The 22,721-nt window shown below is 47.7% G+C and overlaps 1 protein-coding gene across 12 annotated transcripts in view; it reads right to left on the bottom strand.

The window, feature by feature from the left end:
* The window catches only part of ppip5k1a (diphosphoinositol pentakisphosphate kinase 1a), a 154,055-nt gene that overhangs the window by 53,557 nt on the left and 77,777 nt on the right, over positions 1-22,721 (bottom strand). For 11 of the 12 annotated variants that reach the window (XM_085972417.1, XM_085972406.1, XM_085972412.1 and 8 more), the window contains 5 exons: positions 19,533-19,660; positions 17,872-17,986; positions 17,499-17,606; positions 14,473-14,589; positions 12,744-12,911 (listed from right to left, as the gene is read on the bottom strand). In XM_085972417.1, the coding sequence (XP_085828543.1) occupies positions 12,744-12,911; positions 14,473-14,589; positions 17,499-17,606; positions 17,872-17,986; positions 19,533-19,660 (636 nt within the window). Of the gene's footprint in view, positions 1-640; positions 1,246-12,743; positions 12,912-14,472; positions 14,590-17,498; positions 17,607-17,871; positions 17,987-19,532; positions 19,661-22,721 lie in introns of all 12 variants that reach the window. The other variant, XR_015074381.1, reaches the window with a different exon arrangement.

Raw genomic sequence — 22,721 nt, forward strand, 5'->3', positions numbered from 1 at the left:
GCACTGTCGGAGGTGCCATCTTTCGGATGAGACATTAAACCGAGGCCCCGTCTGCTCTCTCAGGTGGATGTAAAAGATCCCATGGCACTATTTCAAAGAGCAGGGGAGTTCTCCCCGGTGTTCTGGGCCAATATTTATCCCTCAACCAACATCACTAAAACAGATTATCACATTGCTGTTTGTGGGAGCTTGCTGTGCATAAATTGGCTGTCGCATTTCCTACATTACAACAGTGACTACACTTCAAAAAGTACTTCATTGACTGTAAAGCACGTTGGGACGTCCCGCGGTGGTGAAAGGCGCTGTAGAAATACAAGTGTTTTTTAAAAATCGAATCAAGCGTCTTTTGCTGTGCAACCTTAAGTTGGGGCGCTGAACCCAGTCGGGACTCCGCACTGCACAGTGGAGTCCAGCTCCTCGATAGAAAGTTGCACCCACTCCCTTCCACCACCCCCCCACCCCCACACCCAGGGCAAATCTGAGCTGGGGACCGCAGTAGTAAATGTAATGCTTCTTAGACCAGAAATACATGACCTTTTTTTTACCAGTTAATTCCTACATCTCCTTGACTTGTAGGCATGGTTTAACCTGAAATTGTGCTTGGGGTAACAATTTCTCTTTGCAAGTACTGTGCATGTACCTCTATAAAGGTCCCTGTTCATGTGCCTCCCTTCAGACATATACTGATCTGGCAATACAGCTCAGTCTTCTGTTTACTTTCTTAACTGGTGCTCTTCAACAAGCGGACAAGGCCAGTGTGGAGTCTATGATCACTCCCGGATCTCTTTCAGCCTCTTCGATAGCTTGGCCAAACACTATTCAGTTAGTACATGCATCAGTTTTTCTTTCAATGTGTAAAACTTTGCATTTTCCAGTATTGAATTCCATCAGCCACAGTTCTCATGCAATTTTTGTCTAGGTCTCTCTGTAGTTCCTTGGTTGCTTCATCAGACTCTACCTCTCCCCTAGTTTATGTCCAGAATTTTTTTTTAAAGTTTATATCCATCATTTCTGAAACCAAGTTGCAATCAAGGGTGGGTCACTCTAGCCAAGACCTCTCTAGATTTACGAGGCACCCTGGTCTCCCCAGCTGCTGGACGACCATCAGTGCAATCCTGGGCCGGCCACTCTGATCAGTTGTGTGATGGAGTCCGAGAATGGTCCCCACTACAGGTGGACATTTTGTAATGGCCCGAGTGCTGATATGAAGCCAAAGGGAGCACCATGTACTGATCTACATTGAACCTCAAAAGGGAAAGGAATGGCTAAAATCATTATTAATTCAAAGTTCTCTCACATTTATATATATATACACTGAAAAAATATATTGTATCTTCCTAAATAACTTTGTGAAATTAAACCTTTTCATCCCACAGCAACAAATCACATGGGGTCGCCCTCGCTGGGATGCTACGTTGGGATGTCACCAATCTCTGCTCCTGCAACAGCTCCACGGAGAACAATTAGAGTTTGTGACTTTAACCCAGAGAACTGATCTGAAATCATGTTCTTATATCCAGTCAATAACCTAAGAAGTAGGAACAGGAGTCGGCCATTCGGACCCTCGCGCCTGCCCCACCATTCAATAAGATCGTGGCTGATCTTTGACCTCAACTCCACTTTCCTGCCTGATTTCCATGTCCCTCGATTCCCCTAGAGTCCAAAAATCTATTGCTCAGCCTTGTATGCCACATATCTTGCCTAGCTTTATTTTTCAATACAAAATGGGAGAGTGTTTTGAATAAAAGGCAATTCCCATTGACGTGCCCTCCCTTTTAAACACTTCCCGTGGGGGGGGTGGGAGCAGGGGGGGGTGCTTGAATCCTAATGTGAAATGGCATATCCTTGAAGTCCACACCCGTTAACCACTCTGCCCCTCGCACTTCCTGTGTCACCAGCCATGGCTTGCATCTACTCTTGAATGGCAATGTCCTCTCGCGTTTCCTCAAGGATAATGAGATACAAGACTTTCATTTATATAGCACCTTTCATGTCAAATGTCTTCACATACAATGATTTACTTTTGAAGTGCAGCGACTTAAAAACAAAAAGGGGGCAAGCACTTTGCTGGGAGTGTACTATAGGCCCCCAAACAGTCAGGGGGAGATAGAGGAACAGATATGTAGGCAAATCTCAGAGAAGTGTGCAAATAATAGGGTAATAATAGTGGGGGATTTCAACTTCCCCAATATTAACTGGGATAGTCAGAGTGTGAAAGGCTTAGAGGGTGCAGAATTCTTAAAGTGCATCCAGGAGAGCTTTTTGAGCCAGCATGTAGAAAGTCCTACAAGAGAGGGGGCGGTACTGGACCTAATTCTAGGGAATGTGGCCGGGCAAGTGGTAGAAGTGTTAGTAGGTGAGCACTTTGGTGACAGTGACCATAATTCGGTGAGATTTAAGGTAGTCATGGAAAAGGACAGAGATGGACCGGAAATAAAGGTTCTAAATTGGGGGAAGGCCGATTTTAATATGATAAGGCAGGATCTGGCCAAAGTGGACTGGGATCAGCTACTTGTAGGAAAATCCACATCGGAGCAATGGGAGTCTTTCAGAAAGGAAATTGAGAGAGTACAATGGCAACATGTTCCCGTAAAGGTCAAGGGTGGGACCAACAAGCCCAGGGAACCTTGGATGTCAAGGGACATGCGAGAGTGGATTAGGAAAAAAAGGGGGGCTTTTGGCAGATACAAGGGACTAAAGACAGAGAAAGCCCTAGAGGAGTATAAAAAGTGCAGGGGGATACTTAAAAAAGAAATTAGGAGAGCGAGGAGGGGCCATGAAATAACACTGGCGAGCAAAATAAAGGAAAATCCTAAGGTGTTTTATAAGTATATTAAGGGCAAGAGGATAACTAGGGAAAGAGTAGGGCCCATTAGGGACCAAAGTGGCAATCTGTGTGTGGAGCCAGAAGATGTAGGTGGGGTTTTAAATGAATTTTTTGCATCTGTGTTCACTATGGAGAAGGACGATGCAGACATAGAAATCGGGCAGGGGGACTGTGATATACTTGAACATATTAGCATCGAGAGGGAGGAGGTACTAGCGGTTTTAGCAGGCTTAAAAGTGGATAAATCCCCAGGCCTGTACGAGATGTATCCCAGGCTGCTGTGTGAGGCAAAGGAGGAGATTGCAGGGGCTCTGACACAAATTTTCAGAACCTCTCTGGCCACAGGGGATGTGCCAGAGGACTGGAGAACAGCTAACGTAGTACCATTATTCAAGAAGGGTAGTAGGGATAAACCCGGGAACTACAGGCCAGTGAGCCTAACATCAGTGGCAGGGAAATTATTGGAAAAAATTCTGAGAGACAGAATTAGTCTCCACTTGGAGAGGCAGGGATTAATCAGGGATAGTCAGCATGGCTTTGTCATGGGAAGATCATGTCTGACCAATTTGATTGAATTTTTTGAGGGGGTGACTAGGTGTGTGGATAAGGGTAGTGCAGTGGATGTGGTATACATGGACTTCAGTAAGGCTTTCGATAAAGTCCCGCATAGGAGACTGATCAAGAAGGTAAGAGCCCATGGGATCCAGGGTGCCTTGGCACATTGGATCCAAAACTGGCTTAGTGGCAGAAGGCGGAGGGTGATGGTCGAAGGTTGTTTTTGTGACTGGAAGCCTGTGTCCAGTGGGGTACCGCAGGGATCGGTGCTGGGTCTACATTAATGATTTGGATGTGAATGTAAAAGGTATGATCAGTAAGTTCGCAGATGACACAAAAATTGGTGGGGTGGTAAATAGTGAGGAGGGTAGCCTCAGTCTGCAGGACGATATAGATGGGTTGGTCAGATGGGCGGAACAGTGGCAAATGGAATTTAACCCTGAAAAGTGTGAGGTGATGCATTTTGGAGGGACTAACAAGGCAAGGGAATACACAATGAATGGTAGGACCCTAGGAAAGACAGAGGATCAGAGGGACCTTAGTGTGCATGTACATAGATCCCTGAAGGCAGCAGAACAGGTGGATAAGGTGGTTAAAAAGGCATATGGGATACTTGCCTTCATTAGCTGAGGCATAGAATATAAGAACAGGGAGGTTATGATGGAGCTGTACAAAACGCTGGTTAGGCCACAGCTGGAATACTGTGTGCAGTTCTGGTCGCCACACTATAGGAAGGATGTGATTGCTTTGGAGAGGGTGCAGAGGAGATTCACCAGGATGTTACCTGGGCTGCAGCGCTTCAGCTATGAAGAAAGACTGGACAGGCTGGGGTTGTTTTCCTTGGAGCAGAGAAGGCTGAGGGGGGACCTGATTGAGGTGTACAAAATTATGAGGGGCATAGATAGGGTAGATAGAAAGGAACTTTTTCCCTTGGTAGAGGGGTCAATAACCAGGGGGCATAGATTCAAGGTAAGGGGCAGGAGGTTTAGAGGGGATTTGAGGAAGAACTTTTTCATCCAGAGGGTGGTTGGAATCTGGAACTCACTGCCTGAACGGGTGGTAGAGGCAGGAACCCTCACAACATTCAAGAAGCATTTGGATGAGCACTTGAAATGCCATAGCTTACAAGGCTACGGCCCAAGTGCTGGAAAATGGGATTAGATTAGACAGGGCTTGATGGCCGGCGCGGACGCGATGGGCCGAAGGGCCTCTTTCTGTGCTGTATAACTCTATGACACCATCCTGCATCAGTCCATGAGATGAATGACCAATCTGTGTTTGGTGATATTGGTTGAGGGAGGAATGTTGGTCAGGTGCAAGGCACTGAATGGCCTTCCTCTGTGTGGATATTACTACAATCCTTTTTAAACTGTGCCAAGGGATCTTGAACTGCAACAAGCAGACAGGGCTCAGTTTAACATCTCATCCAAAAGGAGCCACTTCCAACAAAGCAACACTCTCTCAGTACTGCACTAAAGTGTCGGCTTAGATTGCGCATTTAAATCTTGGGAGCGGGGCTTGAACTTCGAGGCAAGAGTGCGATTAACTGAGTTTAGCAGATACCAAATGAGTCAATTATTCTGGATACAACCCTATATCTGCCATATGTCAGTGTAATAAGCGACACTGCAAGAAAACAATAATCAGATCTCTTTAAAGTTCTCCAAAGCTTTAAATTGAAATAATGTAATTTTACATTTTAATTGAAGAACCGTAACTTTAATGGGTATCAGGAAAAAAGTACTCAAACAGTGAATAAAAATATAATGCAAAAAGGCATCTATCAACAAATATTTGGTGGAATAGTTATTAATGAAATTTTTGTTTATAAATTAAACGGTTAATGAAAGTCTTCATATGTTGAGTGTTTATGATGGAATCATGTGTTTATTTGTAAAAATAATAAATTATAAGGACGACATAAACAGTAGTAAATAAACTGTCTCTGTAGTTTAGAATTACAAATGAAGATCTAAATCAATGTGTAAACCATTGAGCCATCTGTAGCCCTGCTTATAAGATTATAGATGTGGATTTTGATTTAACATTGAATCTAATGAGTAAAAGTTGGGCTTGCTTTCATTGGAAAGGTAACTAGGGTTTTCAGCATAGAAGAAGCTCGACACCATCCAGGACAAAGCAGCCCGCTTGATCGGCACCCCATCCACCACCTTAGACATTCACTCCCTCCACCACCGGTGTACCATGGCTGCAGTGTGTACCATCTACAAGATGCAATGCAGCAACTCGCCAAGGCTTCTTCGGCAGCACCTCCCAAACCCGCGACTTCTTTCACCTAGAAGGACAAGGGCAGCGGGCGCATGGGAACACCACCACCTCCAAGTTCCCCTCCAAGTCACACACCATCCTGACTCAGAAGTATATTGCTGATCCTTCATCGTCGCTGGGTCAAAATCCCTAACAGCACTTTCACCACACGGACTGCAGCGGTTCAAGGCGGCGGCTCACCACCACCTTCTCAAGGGCAACTAGGGATGGGCAATAAATGCTGGCCTTGCCAGCGACGCCCACATCCCATAAAAAGAAATAAAAAAAGCGTGGAGGGTACAGTAGCGTGGAGGGTTCGGTAGCGTGGAGGGTTCGGTAGCGTGGAGGGTTCGGTAGCGTGGAGGGTACGGTAAATAAAAGGGTATTGTAAGGGTTAAGTCATGGAAGGGCAGCTCGGACCCGTGTCATGCTTCTCCTGTGCCATGTGGGAAATCAGGGACACTGTCCCTGACAACTATGTGTGCAGGAAGTGTGTCCAGCTGCAGCTCCTAGCGGACCGCATGGCGGCGCTGGAGCTGCGAATGGACTCACTCTGGAGCATACGCGATGCTGAGGATGTTGTGGATAGCACATTCAGTGAGTTGGTCACACCGCAGGTAAAGGCTAGCTCAGACAGTAAATGGGTGACCAAAAGGCAGGGTAAAGGCAGGAAGGTAGTGCAGGAGTCACCTGCGGTCATCTCCCTCCAAAACAGGTTTACCGTTTTGGGTACTGTTGGGGGAGATGACTTATCAGGGGAAGGCACCAGCAGCCAGGTTCAGGGCACCAGGACTGGCTCTGCTGCACAGAAGGGCGGGAAAAAGAGGGATAGGGCTATAGTGATAGGGGATTCAATTGTAAGGGGGATAGATAGGAGTTTCTGTGGCCGAGACCGAGACTCCAAGATGGTATGTTGCCTCCCTGGTGCAAGGGTCAAGGATGTCTCGGATCGGGTGCAGAGCATTCTGAAGGGGGAGGGGGATCAGCCAGTTGTCATGGTACATGTAGGTACCAACGATGTAGGTAAAAAGAGGGAGGCGGTCCTACAAGCTGAATTTAGGGAGTTAGGAGCTAAATTGAAAAGTAGGACCTCAAAGGTAGTAATCTCTGGATTGCTACCAGTGCCACGAGCTAATAAGTTTAGAGAGAGTAAGATAGATAAGCTAAATACGTGGCTTGAGCAGTGGTGCAAGGGAGAGGGATTTAAATTCTTGAGGCATTGGAACCAGTTCTTGGGGAGGAGTGACCTGTACCAAGGGGACGGTCTACACCTGAACTGTGAGGGAGCCGATGTCCTCGGGGTAATATTTTCTAGGGCGGTTCGGGAGGATTTAAACTAATTTGGCAGGGGGATGGGAACCTAGGTAGTGGAAAAGAGGGAAGTCATATGAAGTTAGAAATAGATGGTAGAAAGGTGAGAAGCAATAAGCAAAGGAGAGAAACACAAAGGGCCAAACTAATTCATAATGAGAGTGTGAAAAAAGCAAGCCTGAAGGCTTTGTATCTTAATGCTAGAAGCATTAGGAACAAGGTGGATGAATTAGTTGTGGAAATAGAGGTAAACAAGTATGATTTGATTGGGATTACAGAAACGTGGCTGCAGGGTGGGCAAGGCTGGGAACTTAACATCCAGGGATATACAATATTTAGGAAGGATCGGCAAAAAGGTAGGGGAGGTGGGGTAGCATTGCTGGTAAAGGAGGGGATTAATGCAATGGAAAGGAAGGATATTAACTCGGATGAAACGGAATCTGTATGGGTAGAAATGAGAAATAGCAAGGGGAGGAAAACGTTAGTGGGTGTGATATATAGGCCTCCAAATAGTAATATGGAGGTGAGGGAAGGCATAAAAAGGGAAATTAGAGAAGCGTGCGATAAGAGCACAGCTGTCATCATGGGTGACTTTAATTTACATATTGATTGGACTACCCAAATTAGTAAAAATTCTGAGGAGGAGGAATTCCTGGAATGTTTTTGGGACGGTTATCTGGACCAATATGTCGAGGAGCCGACTCGAGATCAGGCCATTTTAGACTGGGTATTGTGCAATGAGAAGGGACTTATCAGCAATCTTCTTGTACGAGGCCCCTTGGGTCAGAGCGATCATAATATGATCGAGCTCTCAGTCGAGATGGAGAGTGAGGAAATTGAATCAGAGACTAAGGTCCAGAACTTAAATAAAGGGAATTACGAGGGTATGAGACGGGAATTGGGTAAGATTGATTGGGTGGTGTTTCTGGGGGGATTGACAGTGGAGAGACAATGGCAAGCATTCAAAGATAGAATGGAAGAATTCCAGAACATGTTTATACCGGTTTGGCATAAAAATAAACCTAAAAAGGTGACTCAACCGTGGATAACGAGGGAAATTAGGGACAGCATAAAATCAAAAAAAAGGGCATATCAACTGGCAAAAAAAAGCACCAGACCGGAAGATTGGGGGCAGTACAGGATACAGCAAAAGAGGACAAAGGGATTAATCAGGAAGGGGAAAATAGAATACGAAAGTAAACTTGCAGCAAACATAAAGGCAGACTGCAAAAGCTTTTATCGGTATATCAGGAGGAAAAGACTGGTAAAATCCCAAGTCGGTCCCTTGCAGTCCGATTCGGGAGAATATATAATGGAGAATAAGGAAATGGCAGACCAATTAAACTCATACTTTGGTTCTGTATTCACAAAGGAGGACACAAATAACCTCCCAGGAATATCGACAAACATAGGGACTAATGAGAGGGAGGAGCTGACAGAAATTAGTATCTCTAGGGATATGGTGTTGGGTAAGTTGAGGGGACTGAAGGCCGACAAATCCCCGGGGCCTGATAAACTACATCCTAGGGTACTTAAGGAGGTGGCCCTGGAGATAGCAGATGCTCTAAGGATCATCTTCCGGAACTCCATTGACTCGGGAACAGTACCCGTGGATTGGAGGGTAGCTAATGTTACCCCAATATTTAAAAAGGGGGGTAGAGAGAAAGCAGGGAATTATAGACCAGTAAGCCTTACATCGGTTGTGGGCAAAATGCTAGAGTCCATTATTAAGGATAAAATAGCGGAGCACTTGACAAATGGGGAAAGGATCGGACAGAGTCAACATGGATTTACAAAGGGTAAATCGTGTTTGACTAATCTGCTGGAATTTTTTGAGGAAGTAACTGGTAAAATAGATGGGGGAGAGCCAGTGGATGTGGTGTACCTTGACTTCCAGAAAGCCTTCGATAAGGTTCCACACAAAAGATTATCATGCAAAATTAAGGCTCATGGGATTGGGGGCAAAGTATTAACGTGGATAGAGAACTGGCTGGCGGATAGAAAACAGAGAGTTGGAATAAACGGCTCGTTTTCGGAGTGGCAGGCAGTGACCAGCGGGGTGCCGCAAGGATCTGTCCTGGGACCCCAGCTGTTCACAATATATATATAAATGATCTGGATCAGGGAATGGGATGCAATATTTCCAAATTCGCTGACGACACTAAACTAGGAGGAGGGGTGGGCTCTGATGAGGATGTCAGGAGGCTACAGTGCGATTTGGACAGGTTGGGGGAATGGGCGGATATGTGGCAGATGCACTATAATGTGGATAAATGCGAGGTTATCCACTTTGGGGGTAAAAACAGGAGGGTGGATTATTATCTAAATGGCAATAGATTGGGAGATGGGGAAGTGCAGAGGGACCTGGGTGTTCTTGTGCACCAGTCACTGAAGGAGAGCATGCAGGTGCAACAGGCGATTAAGAAGGCAAATGGTATGTTGGCCTTCATATCAAGGGGGTTCGAGTATAGGAATAGGGATACCTTACTACAGCTGTACAAGGTGCTGGTGAGACCGCATCTGGAGTATTGTGTACAGTTTTGGTCGCCCCATCTGCGGAAGGATGTTCTTGCCATGGAAAGAGTGCAGCGGCGATTCACCAGGCTGATACCTGGAATGGCGGGAATGACCTACGAGGAGAGATTGAATAGTTTGGGCTTGTACTCACTGGAGTTTAGAAGATTGAGAGGGGATCTCATCGAAACATATAAAATTATGGCAGGCCTGGACAGGCTAAATTCAGAGAGAATGTTTCCAATGGCCGGGGAGCACAGAACCAGGGGCCACAGTCTAAAAATAGCGGGCAAATCATTTAAAACAGAGATGAGGAAGAATTTCTTCACTCAAAGAGTGGTGAGCCTGTGGAATTCCCTGCCACAGAGGGCTGTGAAGGCTAATTCAATAAATATCTTCAAGAGAGAATTGGATATATTTCTGAAGGCTAAGGGGATTAAGGGTTACGGAGAAAAGGCGGGGACGGGGTACTGAACTGGTAAGATCAGCTATGATCTCAGACGAAGATCAGCCATGATCTCATTGAATGGCGGAGCAGGCTCGAAGGGCCGAATGGCCGACTCCTGTTCCTATCTCTATGTAGCGTGGAGGGTTCGGTAGAGTGGAGGGTTCGGTAGCGTGGAGGGTTCGCTAGCGTGGAGGGTTCGCTAGCGTGGAGGGTATGGTAGTGATGAGGATACGGCAGTGTAGTGGTTGTGTTACTGGACTAGCAATGTAGAGGCCTGGACTAATAATCCAGAGAATGTGATTTCAAATCCCACCATGGCAGTTTGAGAATTTGCAATCAGTTTTTAAAAGAATCTGTAAATTAAAAGCTAGTATCGGTAAAATTGACCATGAAGGTGTCAGATTGTCATAAAAACCCGACTAACTCAGGAATGTCCTTTAGAGAAGGAAACCTGCCGTCTTTACCCGGTCTGGGTCTATGTGTGACTCCAGTCCTCTGAACTGAAAATGACCTAGCAAACTACTAAAAAGATGAAAGCTCATCACCACCTTCTCAGGGTAACTAGGGATGGGCAATGCATGTTGGCCTTGCCAGTGACACCCACATCCCCAGAATTAATTTTTATTAAATTACGAAGAGAATTGATCAGAATTGATCCTGCAAATAGTTCACTGCGGTGAAAGGTTCAAAGTGGGGAACAGAAGATATATATTTATTAAGTTAGTTGTAAAAAGTGAAGTCAGAGGGACTTTTTCCATCCAAAATCTAACTGAGTCGTGGAATAAGTGAGCAGGGAAGGACATTGAAGTGGACGGTATAAATGGGTTCAGGAGACGATTAGGCGCGTTGCCGGTGCGAGAGGAGCGGAGTTATATGATTTGAAGGTGAGTGCGGTTGATCTATGAAAAGGGACCTGTTGGGCCCAATGGACTTGTTATGGTCTTAAAGATTCTTAATAATTTTCTTTGGAATCCTCCAGCCTCAGCTGGAGCATTGTGTCCAATTCCACACTTTAGGAAGGATGTCGAGGCCTTGGACAGGGTGCAGAGCAGATTTACAAGAATGGTACCAGGGATGAGGGACTTCAATTATGTGGAGAGACTGGACATAAGAACATAAGAATTAAGAGCAGGAGTCGGCCATTCGGCCCCTCGAGCCTACTCCACCATTCAATAAGATCATGGCTGATCATCGACATCAACTCCACTTTCCCGCCCGACCTCCATATCCCTGGATTCCCCTAGAGTCCAAAAATCTATCTGTCTCAGCCTTGAACATACTCAAAGGGGTAGGTTTTCCCGAACCTGTCGGGAAGAAGGCGGGACTTCTCCTTTCGGGTTTCTGACCCGCCTACTTCGACGTCCAGCCAATCCGCGCGATTTTCCCTTGATTGACCTTGTTGAGCCCATCCAGCGGGCTCAGCAGGCCAATTAAGGGCCACCCGGCAACAGGTGATGTCACAGACTGCAATTTCATCTGTTAAGAGTTCTTGACAGATGAAATATCAGTGTCTCACAGCTGTTTGAAGCTGTCAAACACTGACAGTCTGAGTTCTAACATGAGTCATTCTGCACAGACTCAGTTAGAACTCTTACCGGCACTCAAAGCTGAAGGCTGTCGCTTTTCACAGATCGCAGCCGTTCAGCTTTAAGTACCGGCTGAGTGATGGGCTCCCGACGGCTACAGGGAGAAAGGCTGTGAAGGTAAGTACAGGTAAGTAAAAGTTCTTTACACTTTAGACACACCAAACACACTTACCTTTACACTCATGCACCCATCACTCACCTGAGCGCCAACATTGCGACCCCTCCAACTCCTTCAACCCGACGGCCCGCCTGCTCTAACCTGGCGTGGATTGAAGCCGTCGGGAATCCCACACGACACCCCTCAAAATAGGGAATAGGCTAAAAACTGCCTGTTAACAGGCAGTTAATTGGCACTAATCCCTTCCCACCTGGTTTCGACGGGTCCCAGTGCGGAACGGGTACCCACCGCCCCTGAAACTTACGTTTGCGGGATGGTGTCGGGACCCCCAAATTCGGGATTCCCCCCACCCCCCCCCCCCCCCCAACACACCTGAAACCCCGCCTGACGGCTCCACGAAAATCTAGCCCAAAGACTCAGCATTCACAGCCCTCTGGGGCAGAGAATTCCGAAGATTCACAACACTCTGTGTGAAGAACTTCCTCCTCATCTCGGTCTTAAATGGATGACCCCTTATCCTGAGACTATGCCCCCTGGTTCTAGACACTCCAGCCAGGGGAAACAACCTCTCAGCATCTACCCTGTCAATCCCCCTCAGAATCTTGTATGTTTCAATGAGATCACCTCTCATTCTTCTAAACCCCAGAGAGTATCGGCCCATTCTACTCAATCTCTCCTCATAGGACAACCCTCTCATCCCAGGAATCAATCTAGTGAACCTTCGTTGCACCGCCTCCAAGGCAAGTATATCCTTCCTTAGATAAGGAGACCAAAACTGTGCCCAGTACTCCAGGTGTGGTCTCCCCAAAGCCCTGTACAATTGCTGCAAGACTTCCTTACTCTTATACTCCAAACCCCTTGCAATAAAGGCCAACATGCCATTTGCCTTCCTTATTGTTTGCTGTACCTGCATGCTATCTTTCTGTGTTTCTTGCACGAGGACACCCAAATCTCTCCGAACACCAACATTTGAAAGTTTCTCACCATTTAAAAAATATTCTGTTACTCTATTCTAGAAGCCGGGATTGTTCTCCTTGGAGCAGAGAAGTAATTCTAGATGAGCACCAAACTTGAACAGGTGCGTGTATGCATTTCAAATCACTTGCCAACATTTACCTCCATGGAGCCCATCTTCCTGGCCTTGGTCAGGGCGGACTTCCTGTGAGTGTGGAAGGGCTCTGCTGGCTGAGGCAAGGCGGGAAGAAATCCATCTGCATCATCGCTCCCCCGATTCTCCGAGAGATCCTCCATGCTGCCTTGATCAGTCTTGGAGCCACCTTCATTCTACGGATGAAATAAACACCATTACGACGATTTCGCTCTCGCTTTCTTTCTCATTTTCTCCCTTTTCCACTTTTTGCAGCCTCTTTTTTTTTTAAACCTTTTCTCTCTTTTGTAGGACAAATGTTAATGATGTGCTAACTCAAAAACAGTTAAATTAACTTGATAACTGCTCATGAGGATGTAGCAGGAAGTTGAGCAATTCATTCACTTTTTTTTGTAAATAGCTGCCAATCCCAAACTGGCAAGTAACAATCTGCACCCTTTAATGTGAAGTTCGGGACCGGGAACGTCAGGGTCCTCGTGGACAACCCCAACAGTGACAGACCGGAACGCCGTACTGCTATTGTTGCCCGGGAGCTCAGACGTTACGACATTGACATCGCCGTCCTAAGTGAGACCTGGCGGGCAGGGGAAGGCCAGCTCAAGGAGCAAGGCGGTGGTTACACCTTCTTCTGGAAAGGCAACACCCACCGTCTGCCCCACCTGTGACAGAGACTGTAGGTCCCGCATTGGACTCATCAGTCACCTGCGAACTCATTTTTAATATGGAAGCAAGTCATCCTCGGCTCTGAGGGACTGCCTAAGAAGGGAAACTGGTAGAATAATTGGGTAAATACTTGAAGGGGAAAATTTTGCAGGAGCAGGGGAGTGTGATTAATTGGATCGCTCTTTCAAAGAGCCGGCACAGGCACGATGGGCCGAATGGCCTCCTTCTGTGCTGTATCATTTTATGAATGATTTGGCCCAGCAACAATGGCCTCAAAATGCGCTGGAAAAATTCTTCCATGGGTGAAGCTACTTTTTAACCTCTTGTGTACCGCGACAGAATCAAAGCACATATACCAAGCTAAATCTCAAGACAAAATTGCTTCATTAACATAAGCAGAGCACAAAAAGGTTAATTAAAGAAAGATTTGCATTTCTCCAGCGCCTTTCATGACCTCAGGACGTCCCAAAGCGCTTCACAGCCAATGAAACACTTTTGAAGTGCAGTCACTGTTGTAATGTAGGAAAGGCGGCAGCCAATTTGCGCACAGCAAGCTCCCACAAACGACCAGGTAATCTGTTTCAGGTGTTGGTTCAGGGAGAAATGTTGGCCAGGACACCCTGCTCTTCTTCGAATGGTGCCGTGGGATCTTTTACGTCCACCTGAGAGAGCAGACGGGGCCTCGGTTTAACGTCTCATCCGAAAGACGGCACCCTCAGACAGTGCAGCACTCCCTCAGCACTGCACTGGAGTGTCAGCCTAGATTTTTGTGCTCGAGTCTCTGGAGCACAAACTCTGGAACCCACGACCTTCTGACTCAGAGGCGTGGGTGCTGCCCACTGAGCCACTGGCTGACTTAAACTCTTTTTATTTTTGAAGAATTTGAATGCCTGAAATGTTATTTTTTGAAGTGCTCATACCTATGTTTGAAAGAGAAGCGGTTATACATTTGAATCAAGAAGGTAATGCAGAAAAATGGGTCTTTTATTTTTGCAGTTAATAAATGGATTATGTAAAGTGTCAGCTATGTCTCCGACGATAGAAAATTACCCAAGGGATCCCAATGGGATTTACCTCAGCTGATGCAGGCCGAAACCCGGACCCTGTGGGGGCGTTTTCATCCTCGTCACAACCTTTAGCCCCTGGGCTGAAATGGAGTTCCACGTGAAATCGCTCTTCGGAAGAAGGGTCCTGATACAAAGCAGCAAAACACTTCAATGTAATATATGCAATTTTGATCAAGTCGATAAAGCTGCTTTAAAAGGCAGACAAGATCCTGGGCTTTGCAAATAAGGGAATAGAGGACAAAAGTATGTTAAACTTTTATAAATCGCTGGTTCGGCCTCAGCTGGAGTTTTGTGTCCCATTCTGAGCGCCACACTTTAGGAAGGATGTCAAGGCCTTGGAGAGGGTTGCGGAGGAGATTTACCAGAACGGTTCCAGGGATGAAGGACTTCAGTCATGTGGAGAGACTGGAGAAGCTGGGGCTATTCTCCTTACAGCAGAGAAGGTTAGGGGGAGATTTAATAGAGGCGTTCAAAATTATGAGGGGTTTTGATAGAGTGGAGAGGGAGAAACTGTTTCCAGTGGCAGGAGGACACAGATTTAAGATAATTAGCAAAAAAGCCAAGGGGGAGATGAGGAGAATTCTTTTTTCCACAGCGAGTTATGATGATTTGGAATGCGCTGACTGAAATAGTGGTGGAAGCAGATTCAATAGAAACTTACAAAAGGAAATTGGATAAATACTTGAAAAGGTGAAATCTGCAGGGCTATGGGGAAAGAGCAGGGGGGAGTGGGATTAAATTGGAGAGCTCTTTCAAAGAGCTCGCACAGGCACGATGGCTGAATGGCCTCCTCCTGTGCTGTATTGGTTCTATAAACTGGTGTGGCTGCAAGCGAGCTAGTGATAACAAATCCTGGGGAAGGCAAAAGTCAAAGGAAAAACCTGTGGCCAATTTCAACAAAACAACAACTTGTATTTACATAGAAACATAGAAGATAGGAGCAGGAGTAGGCCATTCGGCCCCTCGAGCCTGCTCCGCCATTCAATGTGATCATGGCTGATCATCCAAGTTCAGTACCCAGTACCTGCTTTCTCCCCATATCCCTTTAGCCTTAAGAAATATAGAAACATTTACATAGCACCTTTAAAGTAGTAAAACGTTTCAGGAAGAACTGAAAATTTGCAGGGCTAGAGGGAAAGAGCAGGGGGAGTGAGATTAATTGGAGAGCTCTTTCAAAGAGCCGGTACAGGCACGATGGGCTGAATGGCCTCCTTCTGTGCTGTATCATTCGATGATAACTGTGGGAAATTCCTCCCCGACTCCCTAAATCAACCAAGCAAACTTCAGGATACCATGGTTCCCCAGAGGCATCGCTACACATACTATCTCCTCCCCCATGTCCTCATGAACTTGGCAGACTTCAGAATCTGATGAGGAGTAAATGACCTTTTACAGGTGGATCACTCAGATACATTGAAGGTGCCGAGAGCAATCAATTTCAAAATGAACCCGACGGCTGATTTATGAAATTTGCTCTGGAATCTGGAGGGGTCAAGTGTTTAAAGTTATTGCGATGACAAGTTAAACAATAAAGAACGCCCAGGTATATTGTGGCAAGAATAAAGTTCAATGGCTTTGAGACTGAACCCATTAGATCCAGTCCTTCAATCATACCAGTGTTACCCGCACTCTGGTATAATACACCTGAAGTTCTTTATTGTTGTTCAATCACTGTTTGGGACAGTATATTAGAAAAGGCTCAAACTACATACAGCACTTAAGGAGCTGCTTTTCTCTGCACTACTGTAAAGACTTTGAGCTGACGACCTCTCGCTAACCTGCACAATGGTAAATAAACATTCATTTCAGGCATTTATTTTATTTCAATATAAGATCGATAGCTTTCTCCCTCCAGTATATTAAACTGAAAAAAAAACATTGAAATTTATTTTCTTTGCAGCTCCAACAACTTGCACCTATACCACGCTCGTCATGTAACACAAACATCTGCAGGTACTTTTCAGGAGAGGCGGACTTCGAACTGGAAGGCGATCAAAAACACGGGCAAAGGTGGTACATTTTTTAGGAGGCCTTTGAAGGAGCAGAGAGAGGCAAGAAGAATGAACGTGCATTTATATAGTGCCTTTCACATCTTCGGAACATCCTTAAGATAATTGGCAAAAACTCTGGGGGGGGAGACGAGGAGATTTTTTTTACGCAGCGAGTTGTTGTGATCTGGAATGTGCTGCCTGAAAGGGCGGTGGGAGCAGATTCAATAGTAACTTTCAAAAGGGAATTGGATAAATACTTGAAAAGGAAAAATTTGCAGGGCTGTGGGGAAAGAGCGGGGGGGGGGGGGGTCAGGGTGGGACTAACAGGACAGCTCTTTCAAAGAGCTGGCACAGGCACGATGGGCTGAATGGCCTCCTTCTGTGCTGTATCATTCTAAAGTGTTTTTATAACCAATAATTACTTTCTGAAGTGCAGCAGTCGCGACTGTTATTTAGTCAGATTAATCGGTCAGTAAACACACACAAAATTCAGTCAGTTCCTAAGCTTCATTTGTATCTCACACTATCAATGCACCAAGTCCAAATTCTGACTATTAGTTAGCATTACAGATATATGAACTTTTAACACTAACATATTTCAGTTGGCTATGGCAGTGACCAGTCCCTGCTCTGTTGGTGAATTAGCTCCACTTAGCTGATTCACGGCAACTGGAGCATTGAAAGTCGTCTCCGCTCAGTTGGGGGGTGCAGGCGAGGGGGCAAACAGCTGGGGTTCCTGTGCCCGATTAGTATGCAGTGCCCACTGCTGGCAAGGGCACAGATGAGCATTAGCTTGGGGTTTGTCTGCGACGTCCTTCTGTAGTTGAATAGCCTGCAGGCGCTCACTGTCTAGGCTCGTGTGCAGGGTGGTCACTTGGGAATGATGCTGGAGTGTTGCTGCTGCTGGAGGAACTGGACCCCAGCAGGAAATGGTATCTCCAGGAGAGGAAGAGAGTCAAACTACTAACTAACCCCCTTCCTGTTCACTTCCACTACATAGAATTCCACTGCGCTGAATCAATCTGAAAAGAGAATACTGTACCTTATTGTTATCCTCATACAGCATAATAACGATCTGAGTCATGTAGTTCAGTTCCGAGACTGCCCCGAGATAGTCCATGGCTCTCTTCCACTGCTGATCCTTAAGCTCCTGAGAATCAGAGAGGAAAATCCGTTAATTCAGACTAGAAATGATCGAAGAATATTCTGTGGTAGGTCGAGAGTGGGGTGGGTAGGACACACATTGGGGGAGGGGGGGAGGACACACATTGGGGGAGGGGTAAGGCTCACATGTTGGGGGGGGGGGGGGGGGTGTCAATTAATCAAACAGATGTTTTTCTCTCTCAAATTTTGCCCAGTGTGAGGAGCACCAACTGAGGAAAACCCAATCTTGTGAAAGTAAAACTTCTACTTACGCCCAAGAGACCCCCATAACGAAAAAAGCTCAGCAAAGAATGGACGTGACTTTCACTCGTAAAATATAACCGTGTTCGAACGTGGCGTCCGGGAGACATCACCCCTCTGGAATAGCTAAACAACACAACAAAAAGCTAATCAGCTGGGCAGTGTTACAACAAAGGAAGAAAAGACTTGCATTTCCATTGCGCCTTTCACAGCCTCAGGACGTTCCAATTAAGCACTTTTTGAAGTGGAGTCACTGATGTAATGTAGGAAACGCAGCCAATTTGCACACAGCAAGCTCCCTCAAACAGCAATGTGATAATGACCAGATAATTTATTTTTAGGTGTTAGTTGAGGGTTTAATATTGGCCCAGGACACTGAAGAGAACTTCCCCTGCTCTTCTTAAAAATAGTGCCGTGGGATCTTTTATGTCCACCTGAGAGAGCAGTTGGGGCCTCGGTTTAACGTCTCATCCAAAAGACGGCACCTCTGACAGTGCAGCACTCCTCCCTCAGCACTGCACTGGGAGCGTCAGCCTGGATTTTTATGCTCGAGTCTCTGGAGTGGGACTTGAACCCACAACCTTCTGACTCAGAGGCGAGAGTGCTGCCCAATGAGCCACTGCTGACACATCAAGCTACCTCTATTTTATCCCCCAACCCCCCAATTTTCTCTCCACCTCTCCTGAACAACAAGTATTTATATAGCACCTTTAATGTAGAAAAACGTCCCAAGGTGCTTCAGAGAGGCATACATCAGATGCCGAGGCAAAGGAGATAGTTGGAGGGTGACCAAATGCTTGGCAAAAGTGGTGGGTTTTAAGGAGGGCGTGAAAGAGGCCAGGTTTTGGGAGAAGGGGGCGATTCTTACCGAGATACTGTTCTTCAGTGACGATAGGCCTTCCAGTGACTTGCCCAAATGACTATTTTCATCTGGGAGCCCAGATCAGGCTCATCGGCAAACTGTTTGACCAGAATTGGGAGCCCTGGCTGATTCCACACCCTCCCGACCACCTCCCTAACCCAGTTGTAGCCTTCCAACCGCTGCCTCAGAAAAGTTCAGCTAACTCGGCATGGACTGGGAATTGAACCTCACTACCACACCAGGCAGCACCTTCACCCGCCTTTACCATTGGGGACCAATCAACTCCAAATCACACACTTCCCCTTTCTCGCACAGCTATTCCAGAATTTTTTTTTCTGTCTTTTAACACAAAGGTAGAATGAAACCTTCAACTCGCCCAACTCAACTCACAGAATCGCAGAGTCTTACAGCACAGAAGGAGGCCATTCGGCCCATTGTGCCTGTGCCGGCTCTTTGAAAGAGCGATCCAATTAATCCCACTCCCCTGCGCTTTCCTCATAGCAATGCAAATTTTTCCTTTTCAATTATTTATCCGATTTCCTTTTGAAAGTTACCGTTGAACCTGCTTCCACCGTCTTTTCAGATCATAACAACTCGCTGAGTAAAAAAAATTCTCCTCCTCTCCACCCTGATTATTTTGACAACATTTTATGCTTTTTTTTTGAAGTTTTAGATTCACAACCTTTTTTTGCAAGACTTTCCCTCCAGAAACAAAAAGCCAACTGTGGATGAATTTAGAACATCATTTCATCAAGTACACGTGGGCACTTTGAAAGCAGCAAAGGCTCAAACTCCCAATGGCTGTCTTACAGTGGGTGTAGTTTGTTGACAGATTCATCCTCATGCGTCCGTTGTAAATCCAGCTGCATCTTCTTGATCAGTGGAAGGCAGTATGCATAGGCAATGTCTAACTTCTCCTCCTTGTTAATACCATATTCCTATGGAAAGCACAACAGAATGAGCGTTTGCAGCATGGCACAGCCCTGTAAACCGGTCACTCTACAGGAAACTTTCTGCTATCCAGCAGCGAAGGGACCGAGCTGGTGCCATTAGATCAAAACTGCCGTAGAAACCAGCGCTAATGTTGAAAACATACGGAGCTCAGAGCTCCATGTAAAGCAACAAACCCTGTTGCTTAGCAACAGCTTCAAAACAGTCGGCGCAGCTTGCAAGCGTCTAGCTGAAGCTGTTGCTTAGCTACAGAGACGCTTGCAGAGCCAGGACTGGAGAAAAGCAACGAAAAGAAAAAAAATCTGAACCGACTCCTGAATTTTGCCGGTAGATAGAGCTTTCCAGACATTTAACCTCCGGATAAACGAAAGTTTCCTGTATTAGACTCGGCAGACAAGGTCCCGACAAAGGGTCTACACTTGAAAGAGTACAAGAATAAAGAAGTTATGGTAAATATGTACACGGTAATGGTTCGACCACAGTTAGATTACTGGCCGCTCCGTTACAGAAAGAACATTAAAGCTACAGAGAGTGTACAGCGCAGAAACTATAGTTCTGAGGAGAGATTCAAAAGACTGGGACTATTCCACTAGAGCAGAGAAGGCCAAGACTGGATTTAAGAGAGATTTTTAAATTATGAAGGGTTTTGATGGAGCGAGTAATGAAAGACTATTCTCTCTGATTGCAGAGTCAGTGACAAGGAGTCATCAATCTGAAACCATCATGAAGGGATTGAGGGAGGAGATTAGCAGAAATGTCATTACTCAGGGTTGTGAGAGCATGGAATACTTTGCCTTAGGTAGTGATTAAGGCAAGGAGCGTTGCATCTTTTAAGGGAAGAATGGATAACAGGGCTATGAGGAGAACGTGGGGCAGTGGAATTAGTAATGGATTACTCGAGCAAAGAACCGGCACAGATACGCCTTCCCTTGTGCTGTAAGTTTCGACTAATCTGTTTTTTTCTTTTCAGATGCGGACACACCTTCTGTGCATTTCCAGCACCGGCAGGTTTTATTTGAGATTTGTAGTTATTTGATTCTTGCCAGCTATCTTTCTTTTTACTGCAGAATGAACTCTGCAGCTTCGGAGCTCGGCACGGGTCCAGCAATAAACCAATCCCACCTCAACAACAATTATCTAGCCTCTTTAACATAGTAAAACATCCCAAGGGCGCTTCACAGGAGCGCAATCAGACAAAAATTTGACACCGAGCCACTTAAGGAGATATTAAGGCAGGTCAAAGAGGTAGATATTAAGGAGCGTCTTAAAGGAGAGAGAGGCAGAGAGGTTTAGGCAGGTGATGATTTGGAAGAGCGGCTATACAAACTGTGGACTGATTCTGCCAATGTGTCTGCCCCCATCACCCCCTCACACATTCCCGATACCCCTTTTTGTTGCCGTGTACTCCTGGAGGATGCATCTGTGCCCGTGATGGGGGTCACGCTGCCCCAGCAGTGAAGGATGGGGGGGATGTCACCGCCCCAGCAGTGAAGGATGGGGGGGGGGGATGTCCCACCGCCCCAGCAGAAGAGGGGGGGGGGGGTCCCACCGCCCCAGCAGAGGGGGGGGGGGGTCCCACCGCCCCAGCAGAGGGGGAGGGGGTCCCACCGCCCCAGCAGAGGGGGAGGGGGTCCCACCGCCCCAGCAGAGGGGGAGGGGGTCCCACCGCCCCAGCAGAGGGGGAGGGGGTCCCACCGCCCCAGCAGAGGGGGAGGGGGTCCCACCGCCCCAGCAGAGGGGGAGGGGGTCCCACCGCCCCAGCAGAGGGGGAGGGGGTCCCACCGCCCCAGCAGAGGGGGAGGGGGTCCCACCGCCCCAGCAGAGGGGGAGGGGGTCCCACCGCCCCAGCAGAGGGGGAGGGGGTCCCACCGCCCCAGCAGAGGGGGAGGGGGTCCCACCGCCCCAGCAGAGGGGGAGGGGGTCCCACCGCCCCAGCAGAGGGGGAGGGGGTCCCACCGCCCCAGCAGAGGGGGAGGGGGTCCCACCGCCCCAGCAGAGGGGGAGGGGGTCCCACCGCCCCAGCAGAGGGGGAGGGGGTCCCACCGCCCCAGCAGAGGGGGAGGGGGGTCCCACCGCCCCAGCAGAGGGGGAGGGGGTCCCACCGCCCCAGCAGAGGGGGAGGGGGTCCCACCGCCCCAGCAGAGGGGGAGGGGGTCCCACCGCCCCAGCAGAGGGGGAGGGGGTCCCACCGCCCCAGCAGAGGGGGAGGGGGTCCCACCGCCCCAGCAGAGGGGGAGGGGGGTCCCACCGCCCCAGCAGAGGGGGAGGGGGGTCCCACCGCCCCAGCAGAGGGGGAGGGGGGTCACGGTGCACCTGCAGAAGGGGGTCACACCACCCCAGCCGGGGGGGGGGGGGGGGCAGGGGGGTCACGGCATACCAGCAGTGAAGGATGGGGGAGATGTCACCGCCCCAGTAGAGGGGGAGGGGGTCCCACCACCCCAGCAGAGGGGGAGGGGGTCACGGTGCACCCGCAGAAGGGGGTCACACCACCCCAGCAAGGGGGGTGGGGGTCACGGCACACCAGCAGCAGTGGATCCGCCGCACCAGCAGGGGGCGGGGGGTTCACACCGCACCATAAGAGGTGGGGGGTCACACCAGAGAGTTCGGTCAATCAAAGCTACTCTAGGAACACAATTATGGAGATTAAAAAAGGGGAGGGGAGAGGGGAAAATAACCTGAAAATACACAGCAGGTCAGTCAGCTTCTGAAAGAGAAAGACAGGTCAATGTCCCAGTATGACCTTTTGTGATGAAGGATCTCTACCCAGAATCTTAATCCATCCTTTCAGATACGGACGGAACGGCTGCGTATTTCCAACAATTGGCGAGGGAAGAGGGAATAGTGACTGCTCCTGTGCAGCTCTGGGGGGGAGGGGTAGGGCAATGCCCAAATACTGGCACCAGAACCAGAAACTGTTCACCTGCAATTGCCAAGTCCGTAACCGGACAGAGAGGAGCAAGGCAAAGAGGAGCTCACGTTGTGCTCCGAGTTCTAACACACCCTGTTCATCAAAGTACATGGGAAACCGGAACGATGTTACACACACAT

The sequence above is a fragment of the Somniosus microcephalus genome, chromosome 32, assembly GCF_052327205.1.
Source record: "Somniosus microcephalus isolate GS21.2 chromosome 32, FLI_Smic_1.0, whole genome shotgun sequence".
NCBI lineage: Eukaryota > Metazoa > Chordata > Chondrichthyes > Squaliformes > Somniosidae > Somniosus > Somniosus microcephalus.